We start from the raw sequence: 9,876 nt of genomic DNA, 5'->3' as shown, positions 1-9,876 counted from the left end.
TGTGATCAATCATGTTTAGCCAATGTCCAATGTTGCATTGTGACAAAGGTTGTCTTAATATGAAAATAAATCATGGTCAACCATGCTCCAATGTCGCACTATAACAAATATTTTCTCAATGTGAAAATCAACCATGGTCAACCATGCTTTTTAAGGGTTTATAATATTTATTTTAGGGTTTATATACCTTGGGTTTATAATATTAATCCATTGGGTTTATAATCCCTTGCGGTTTTAGTATTAATCCATTGGGTTTATTATTCCCTTTGGTTTATAGCATCGATCCCTTGGGTTTATTAATCTAAGATTTCAAATTCCTAGGGTTTATAATATTAATATTAATCGCATCATTTCTTTCTTGGCATGAGCTCTGCGCGCGTTCGGCTCTTCCTGCAACCTGCAAGATCCGCACCCCACGGAACCTGAAGCCTGCGCGCGCGTCCGCAATCTGCCTATTCCGATCCCTGCGGACGGATCCGCAGAGGGCTTCTACTTCTGGCTGCGGTCGGCTAGGGCTTGCTCTGCTGGCCCTCCATTGAGGAGCCGGCTCCCCCCTAGGGGTCTTCCTCCCCTTCTCCGCCTACTACCGCTGAAGCTTTCAGATCCCTGCTGGCTTCTCTGCCCAAGAAGAGAGTCGTGGAAGCGGCCAAGTTCGTGAAAAAACTAAAAGATATCCCTGAGATCACCCTCCCTCCTGAAGGTCCGATTCAAGTAGCATTATCTCTGGCGGATCGGGCTCTGGTCGGTCAGTTTACAGGTCTCTGGCCTTCCCCGAAATCAACAGAGAACTGGGTTGCTAGGAACTGGGCTCCACTGATAAAGAACAAGGTAACCTCTTACTTCCTCGGAAGAGGATATTTCTTATTTGAATTTACTGACAAAGAGGATAAGGATCTCATCTTTAGAAATGGCCCCTATTTCATGGGCCCTCAAGGGCTGTATCTAAACAAATGGACGCCAGACTTCGATCCGGCGGTGGATGTGCCTTCTGCGGTCCCGGTGTGGGTAAGGCTCCCAAATCTTCCCGTTCATTGCTGGAATTGGGACTCTTTGAAACATATCGGAAACGCTCTCGGGAAATTCATAGACAAGGCTAACAGCAAAGATCAGTACGACTGCGCCAGAATTTGTGTGGAGGTAGATCTGGAGGTTGGACTACCAGAGGCCATCAAAACAAAGGTAGGACCGTGGATGCATGTTCAAAAATTAGACTATGAGCAGCTGTCGTTCAAATGCCGGAAGTGCCAAGTCTACGGCCACTTCGCCAGGGATTGCCCAACCAAAGGGGTAGAAGAAAAAGGGAAAGATGAAGGATGGAATCAGGTAAAAAGACCCAAAACTTCAAGCAGGAAAAATGCAAACATCAATGCTAAAGCCCCTCAAGCGGGATCTGCTCAGAACCCACCCTTGGAAAGCCAAGGGAACAAATTTGAGATCCTTGGAACTGATACCATGAACATGCATAAGACAGAAATCCTGAAAGTAGTCTCTCTGACTAAATCCTTAAACGTACCAGAGAGATCCAAAGGGAAGTTGTCAGAAGAAGAAGAGGAAACCCAAGAGTCAGAGGAATTGGAGGAAGAAGGGGAGATAGGGGAATCACAGTCTACCCCCAGAAGATCTACGAGAGGAAGGATGTCAACAAAGGAAAAAAGAGATCAAGAGACATATAAAGACAAGCTTCAGGGCAGCCAGCCAACGCTAGAGAAACTCCTAGCTAAAACCCCGAAGATGAAGAGGATCCAAACTCAGAGCTCCAAAGGAGCTCACCACAGCAAAAGTAAATGATGAAGATAGTCTCCTGGAATTGTAGGGGAATGGGCTCCAAAGCCAAGGAAGAAGCTATGAATAGTCTAATAAGACTGGAAGCCCCGGACATTCTTCTCATCCAGGAGACTAAATTGGAGGACTCAATTTTCCTCCAAGCAAGCAGAAAATTTTGGAAAAAAGACGGAGCAAAAGCAACCTCTGCCCGTGGAGCATCGGGAGGACTTGGGTTGCTCTGGAATCCAAATAAGTTCTCTCTAATCTCTGAGTCCCTGAATACCCATTGGATTTTGTTAAAACTTCAGCACCTAGAATCTAAGGAAATTATTTGTCTAGTCAATGTATATGCTCCTAACAATGCAGGTGAGAAACACTTATGCTGGGACTCCATCAAAAGTTTGGCAGATCTAGAAAACATGGAGAACATAATCATAGTTGGAGACCTGAACCTCACCCTCCTCTCGTCAGAAAAAAGAGGAGGCAGTATTGTTAGAGATCCGGCAAGAGAATCAGTAGAAGATCTCATGCAGGATTGGGATCTGATAGATATTAAGCCGGCTACTGGCAAGTACACGTGGTCAAACAAAAGGGTTGGCCCGGGTCACATAGCGGCAAGACTGGACAGATTCTTGGTGCAAAGTTCCTTTTTGCTCCTTGGTTTAGAAGCCAGATCGCATATCCTCCAAAGCAGCTTATCAGACCATAAGCCCATCAACCTTGAGCTGTTGACCCCTAAGGATTTGGTGCCTATTCCTTTCAAATTCAGCTCCCTGTGGATCAAAGAAAAGGATTTTATGGATAAGATCAGAGAGTGCTGGAAAAAGCTAGTCAATGGATCAATGTTTTTTGTGTGGGAGGAAAAACTCAGAAGAGTTAAAAAAATGTTGAAAACCTGGGCCAAGACCCTACCAAATCCTGCAGCTGAAAGGAAAAAAATTCGAAGTGAGTTAGAAAGACAGCACCTGCAAATTGAAACAGCTGATATCACTAAGGAAGAGTTCGAAAAAGAGGCCAAACTTCAGCAAAGTTTCCACAAGGCCTGTCTGGCAGAGGAAGAATTCTGGAGGCTCAAGTCCAGGAGTCTCTGGCTCAAATATGGAGATAGGAACTCCTCATTCTTCCATAAACAAGCCCAAGCGAGGAAAGGTCGTAATTCCATTAACGAAATAAAAGAAGACAACCACGTTTTGAAGGATTTTATCAGCATAAAAAAGTAGCTACGGAACATTTTGAACAGCTGTACGGAGAAGAATCAAGAGCTGAATCCAACGCTGCCCTGTTGGACACAGTCCCCAATATGATCACCTCTAAAATGAATCAGTCTTTGGAAGCTAGAATCAAGCTAAAGGAAGTTAAGGAAGCCCTCTTTTCAATGGACCCGGACAAAGCCCCGAGGCGAGACAGTTTCACGCCCAGGTTCCTACAGGTCTGTTGGAAAATTGTAGTGAAGGAATTCTTCAAAATGATACAAAAATCTCAAGATTACCAAAAGATAGGTGGTTGTACAAACTCAGCCTTTCTCGCCCTCATTTCTAAAGAGAAAGGAGCAAACTCTTTCAGCAGATTTCGCCCAATTTCCCTATGAAATATTGGGTACAAAGTCATAACTAAAGTGATAGCCAATAGGTTGAAAAGGATCCTCCCCAAATCCATCCCGGACAATCAAGGTGGATTTATCCATGGCAGGCAATTGGTGGACAACTTCGTGCTGGTTCAAGAGGCGATCCATTCCAGTCTTCACCGAAAGGAAAAAGGTATGGTTGTCAAACTAGATCTTGCAAATGCTTTTGATCGTGTTAGACATAGCTTTTTGTTTGAGGTTTTGCAAAAAATGGGGTTCGGTCCAAGCTTTATCAAGTGGATTAGAGCCTGCATCTCAGAGCCATGGATTGCCCCATTGGTGAATGGAAGGGCAGCTGACTTCTTCAAAGCCACTAGAGGGCTGAGGCAGGGGTGCCCCCTGTCACCTCTTCCTTTTGTTCTTCAGGCCTCTGTGCTCAGTTTCTATCTACAACATAAACAACAAGATCAGGACATAGGCAGCCTGTGCATAGCTAGAGGGGTCAAAAGCATCAATCACGCCCTCTTTGCGGATGACACTATTTTGCTGGGAGCTGCAACACCTCATTCAGCATCCAAATTCAAGGAAGTCCTGGAAGATTACTGTAAGGTCTCGGGCAGTGTTCTAAACAATGCCAAATGCCACATTTACAGCTAGAACATTCCTGCCTCAACTGCAAGCTCCATTGCTCGTTGCCTGGGTTTTGCAATCTCAATCTTCTTTCAAGTACCTGGGATTGCCCATCTTTCATTCAAGGGCGTTGAGTAAAGATTGGCTGCCACAGATAGACAAATTTAAATTAAAATTGCAGGCCTGGGGGTCCTCTTGGTTAAATATAGCAAGGAAATCCGTCCTCATAAAATCAGTGCTCAGCAGTCTTCCTCTATTTAAATTCTCTGTTCTATCGGCACCGGTAGGAATCATAAAAAAGATGGAGGACTTAATCAGAACTTTCTTTGGAAGGTAGGTAAACAAAATGAGAAAAGAATTCCTTTGGTAAATTGGGATACAGTCACCAGACCATTTCAGGAGGGAGGATTGAATTTTAAAGATCTCAATGCCCAAAACTTAGCCATGGGAGCCAAAATAATTTGGAAAATCATCACTCCAAATCCTGGCTGGGTACAAATTGCGTTATGGAGAAAATACTTCAGAGGACCGAGGACTAGATGTCTAGATCAGCCCACGAACAAATTCAATTCCCCTTTCAGCAAGTTCATCAGCAAAACCAGTTCGTTGATAAGGAACCATGCATTCTGGATTCCAGGCAATGGAAAGCACATACATATCTGGAATGACAACATCCTCAATAGACCCCTGCTGGCTGAAGCAAGAAATATGCCTGAATTGCAGTGTTGGTTGTTAGATGCCAGCATAAATACGTTGTGGGATCTTTCAACATGGGAGGAAAATGCGTGGTTGGGTTGGAAGCAGCTCGCAGTTCCTTCCTATCTACGCTCTGATCTGAACACGCTATTCTTGCATTTGCATGGGCTCGCTCCATCTCGAAAAAACAAGCAGGACATGAGAGGATGGGGAACAAACTGAACAGGCTACTCAGTAGCTCAGGGCTATGCCAAATGCCTTGAGAGGCCCCACGTGCCCCCCAATCCTACCCCTTGGATTGGCATTTGGAGAACTCCTTCAATCCCCAAGGTTGATCACTTTTGCTGGCTCCTCTGTCACCAGAAAATATTGACTGAAGACATGCTTCAGAAAAGGGGCTTCTATGGGCCGTCTAGATGCTCTCTATGCAAGATAAATTCAAAATCTGCTCTCCACATCATGATTGAATGCACTTTTGGCAATATCTATATGGCAGGAACTCTTAGCCTCCTGGAGCCATAAATTCATCTTTCCAACAACAGTCCCGGAATTATTTGCGAGTTGGATGACCAAATACCCAGGCTTTCCTCCAAAAAATAAAACAGTCAGATCAACATGGAGTGCTTTACCTAAGTTTATTAGCTGGCAAATATGGCTAGAAAGGAACATAATGGTCTTTCGAAATAAGGAACATGATTTCAGATTAGTGGCCAATATAACAAAATGCTAGCTAGTTGAGTGGCTGGAAGATAAAGGGGATGACTCAAGCTGAAACCAACAAGACATAAAGTTAGGATCCATTCTTAACTTCAAATTCCCAAAAGCAAACAACTCCCCTTCTCTTTGCAAAAATTGGCAAATCAGAAAAAATGAACACGAATTCCAAATCTGGATGTCCAATCAAACCCTTCCATCTCTCTTCTTCGATGGGGCTGCTAAAGGGAACCCAGGTACTGCAGGAGCCGGAGGTATTATCATAAATCCAGATGGAACAGATGTGCATAGATTTGCTTGGGGACTAGGTCACTCTACAAGCATCCAAGCGGAAGCGATGGCCCTCTTTCAAGGAATCAAATTCCTCAAGGAACTAGGCTGTAAGGAGGCAAATGTCTTTGGAGATTCCCAGGTGATCATCCAAGCCTTGGCGAACAATTCCAACTCAGCAGACCTGCAGCTTGCAAGGATAATTTCAAGGATCAAAGGTATGACAAAGTCCATGAAGCTGAAGTACTTCCATGTCTTGAGAACAAACAACAAAGAAGCAGACAGCGAGGCAAACAAGGCAGCTCAGCTAGACGTTGGTTCCCTTCTCAGAGATAATGAAATTCTTTGGGACACAATTCCCTAAAGTGAAATGTTTTCTTGTCTCCTTCTTCATCAGTTTGTTTGTATCTTCCACCTTGGGAAATCAGCAGCAGAAACCAACTTTGTTAAATGTAAAAAGAAGAGCCTGTTAAGAGTAGGGGGCATAGTTCGCTGGTTGAAAAGTCATGTAGAAAATTTACCCCATCTTTGTAACTGAATTTATGGCTTTTGGCCGCCCAGTTAATGAAAGCTCATAACCGTTTCTGTGAAAAAAAAATATATATATTAATCTTACAATTTAATATGAGAATAATTTTAACTTATTTGGAGTGGTAAGAGTAAATATGAGAACTATAACCCTCACTATTATTAAACCCAAGGTTTATAATATTAATCCCTTGGGTTTAATATTATTCCCTTAGGATTATAATGCCTTGGGTTTTTAGTATTTATCCCCTTGGTTTTGTTAGTCCCTTGTGTATATGATATCAATCCCTTTAGTTTATTAATCTTTAGGTTTATAATATTATTCATAGGATCTATAATAATAATCCTAGGGTTTAATATAGATCCCTTAAGTTTATAATCATGGTAAACCATGGTCCAACGTCACACTGTGACAAAGATTGTCTCAATATGAAAATCAACCATGGTCAACCACTGTCAACCATCGTTAACCATGGTCAATCATTGTGAACCATGGTACAATGTCACATTATGACAAATATTGCCTCAATATGAAAATCGACCATGGCCAACCATGGTAACACATTTATTGTGACAAAGATTATCTCAATATGAAAATCAAACATGGTCAACCATGGTCCAACTTCGCATCGTGACAAAGATTGTATCGATATGAAATTTAACCATGGTCAATCATGGTTAGCCAATTCCAATGCTGCATTGTGACAGAGATTGTCTCAATATGAAAATCAACCATGGTCCAACGTCACATTGTGATTAAGATTTTCTCAATATGAAAATCAACCATAGTCAACCATGGTCAACCATGTTTTTTAGGGTTTATAATATTAATCCCTCGGGGTTTTAGTATTAATCCATTGGGCTTATTATTCCCTTGGGTTTCAGTAGGGGAATTTTGAGGTCTAAAATGGGCCTCCTAAGAAAAATGTACAAACAAAATAAACTTTATAAAAACCAGTAGGATTCAAGATGATGATGTCAACCATGGGGGATGATTCACCATTTTTGGAGTAAAAAAGTAAAAAGATTAAAAATAATAAAACTACTCTTTCAACTCTTATTTTCAACTTATCTCCTTAATGTTTTACTTAAAATTCAAGAGGGAGTACTCCTCGAATGCAAAATTTAGTTCCTCATCTAAGGAGTACTCATGTTGCATACTTTCGATGGACCTTGCTACACAAAAAATGTGAAATACATGAAAAAATGTTATTGCAATCATGTTTTTCATGTATTTCTCATTTTTTGTGTAACAGGGTCCATCGAAAGTATGCAACATGGATACTCCTTAGATGAGGAATAAAATTTTGCATCCAACGAGTGTTGTCGCTCGACATTTGAGTAAAACCCCTAGGGAGATAAGTTGAAAATATGAGTTGAAAAATAGTTTTCTCTTTTTTCCCTATAAATTTTGAGAATGTAATCTAATCTTATTTTATTATTTCCACTGTTTTATAATTTCCTTAGGAGGCCCATTTTATACCTCAAAAGTCCCTTAATGATAGCATCGATCTCTTGGGTTTATTAATCTAAGGATTCAAATTCCTAGTGTTTAATATTATGCATAGGGTTTATAATAATAATCCTACAGTTTAATATGAGAATTTTAACTTACATTTGGAGTGGTAAGAGTAAATATAACAATTATAACCCTCAATATTATTAAACCCAAGGTTTATAATATTAATCCCTTGGTTTTAATATTATTCCCTTGGGGTTATAATGCCTTGGGTTTTTACTATTTATCCCCTTGGGTTTCTTAGTCCCTTGTGTTTATAATATCAATCCCTTCAATTTACTAATCTAAGGGTTCATATTCCTAGGGTATATTATTATTCCTAGGGCTTATAATATTAATCATATAGTTTAATATAAATCCCTTGAGTTTATAATCATGGTCAACCATGGTGCAACGTCACATTGTGACAAAGGTTGGCTCAATATGAAAATCAACCAACCATTGTCAACCATCTTCAACTATGGTCAATCATGGTCCAATGTCACATTGTGACAAGGATTGTCTCAATACAAAAATAAAACATGGTCAACCATGGTCCAACATTGCATTTTGACAAAGTTTGTCTCAATATGAAAATCAATTATGGTAAAACACGGTCAACCATGGTCTAACATCACATTGTGACAAAGATTGCCTCAATATGGAAATCAACTATGATCAACCATGGTCAACCTTGTTTATTTTACCGTTTATAATATTTATCAAAGGATTTATATACCTTGGTTTATGATATTTATCTTAGGGTTTCTTGTAGGATTGTCTCAATATGAAAATCAATCATGGTCAATGATGGTAAATGAGGGTCAACCACAGTCAACATTGGTCAAACAGGGACAACCATGGTCAATTATAGTCAATCATGGTTAACCATGGTTAACAATGGTTCAATGTAACATTGTGACAAATAGTATCTCAATATGAAAATCAACCATGGTCCAACATCACATTGTGACAAAGATTGTCTCAATATGAAAGTCAACCATGATCAATCTTGGTCACATGTGACAAATATTGTCTCTTAGCCCAATGTCACATTATGACAACCATGTTCATCCATGGTCAATCATGTTCGGCCATAGTCAAACGACGCATTGTGACAAGCATTGTCTCAATATGAAAATCAACCATGGTCAACAATGGTCCAATGTCATATTATGACAAAGATTGTCACAATATGAAAATCAACCATGGTCCAACGTCGCATTGTGACAAAGATTATGTGAATATGAATATCAACCATGGTCAACCATGTTTACTTTAGGGTTTGTAATATTTAATCCCTTGGGTTTAATATTATTCCTTTGGGTTCAATATTATTCCCTTGGGGTTTATAATGCCTTGAAGTTTTAGTATTAAATTGTAGAGTTTATTAGTACCTTGGGTTTATAATATCAATCCCTTGGGTTTATAAATCTAAGGGTTCATGGTCCAACATCACATTGTGGGCAAGATTATCTCAATATGAAAATCAACCATGGTCAACCATAGTCAACCATGGTCCCACGTTGCATTGTGACAAATATTGTCTCGATATGAAAGTCAATCATTGACAACCATTATCAATCATGGTAAACCATGGTCACTAACGATGGTCACATTGTGACAAATATTGTCTCATGGTCAATAACGGTGGTCACATTGTGACAAAGATTGTGTCATGGTCCAATGTCACATTGTGACAACCATGGTCATCCATGGTCAACCATGGTCAACGATGATCCAATGTCGCATTGTGAGAAATATTGTTTCAATATGAAAATCAACCATGGTCAATCGTGGTCAACCATAGCCAAACGTTGCATTGTGACAAAGATTCTCTCAATATGAAAATAAATAATGGTCAACTATGGTTTGTTAATCCCTTGGGTTTATTAATTACATTATGATAGGATTGGTTTATTAAATCATGGTCAACCATGGTTTATTAATCCCTTGGGTTCTTAATGGCATTATGACAGGATTGTTTCTATACGAAAATCAACCATGCTCAACGATAGTAAAACATGTTTATTTTAGGGTTTATATACCTTGTATTTATAATATTAATGCCTTGGGTTTATTATTATTTTCTTGGGTTTATAATCCCTTGGGGTTTTAGTATTAACCCCTTGGGATTATTATTCCCTTGGGTTTATTCATATTTAGGTTTATAATATTATTCATATGGTTTATAATAATAATCCTAGGGTTT

The 9,876-nt window shown here is 40.0% G+C and overlaps 1 protein-coding gene across 1 annotated transcript; it reads left to right on the top strand.

The window, feature by feature from the left end:
• The first annotated feature begins 921 nt into the window (after positions 1-921).
• Positions 922-2,984, top strand: LOC149146577 (uncharacterized). The gene is made up of 2 exons (XM_089452811.1): positions 922-1,687; positions 2,131-2,984. The coding sequence occupies exons 1-2, from the start codon at positions 922-924 to the stop codon at positions 2,982-2,984; spliced, it is 1,620 nt and encodes a 539-aa protein (XP_089308937.1).
• The last annotated feature ends 6,892 nt before the right edge of the window (positions 2,985-9,876 follow it).

The sequence above is a fragment of the Pinus tabuliformis genome, chromosome X (assembly GCF_031772625.1).
Source record: "Pinus tabuliformis cultivar Carrire ecotype Pingquan chromosome X, CPIR1, whole genome shotgun sequence".
Taxonomy (NCBI): domain Eukaryota; kingdom Viridiplantae; phylum Streptophyta; class Pinopsida; order Pinales; family Pinaceae; genus Pinus; species Pinus tabuliformis.
This window is presented reverse-complemented; position numbering and strand designations above follow the sequence as displayed.

Excerpts from the sequence above, each read along its gene's own strand:
- LOC149146577 (XM_089452811.1), top strand. The coding sequence starts at position 922 with ATGGGCCCTCAAGGGCTGTATCTAAACAAATGGACGCCAGACTTCGAT. Across the intron at positions 1,688-2,130 it reads ATATAAAGACAAGCTTCAGG|GTGAGAAACACTTATGCTGG; the intron begins GCAGCCAGCCAA and ends CTAACAATGCAG.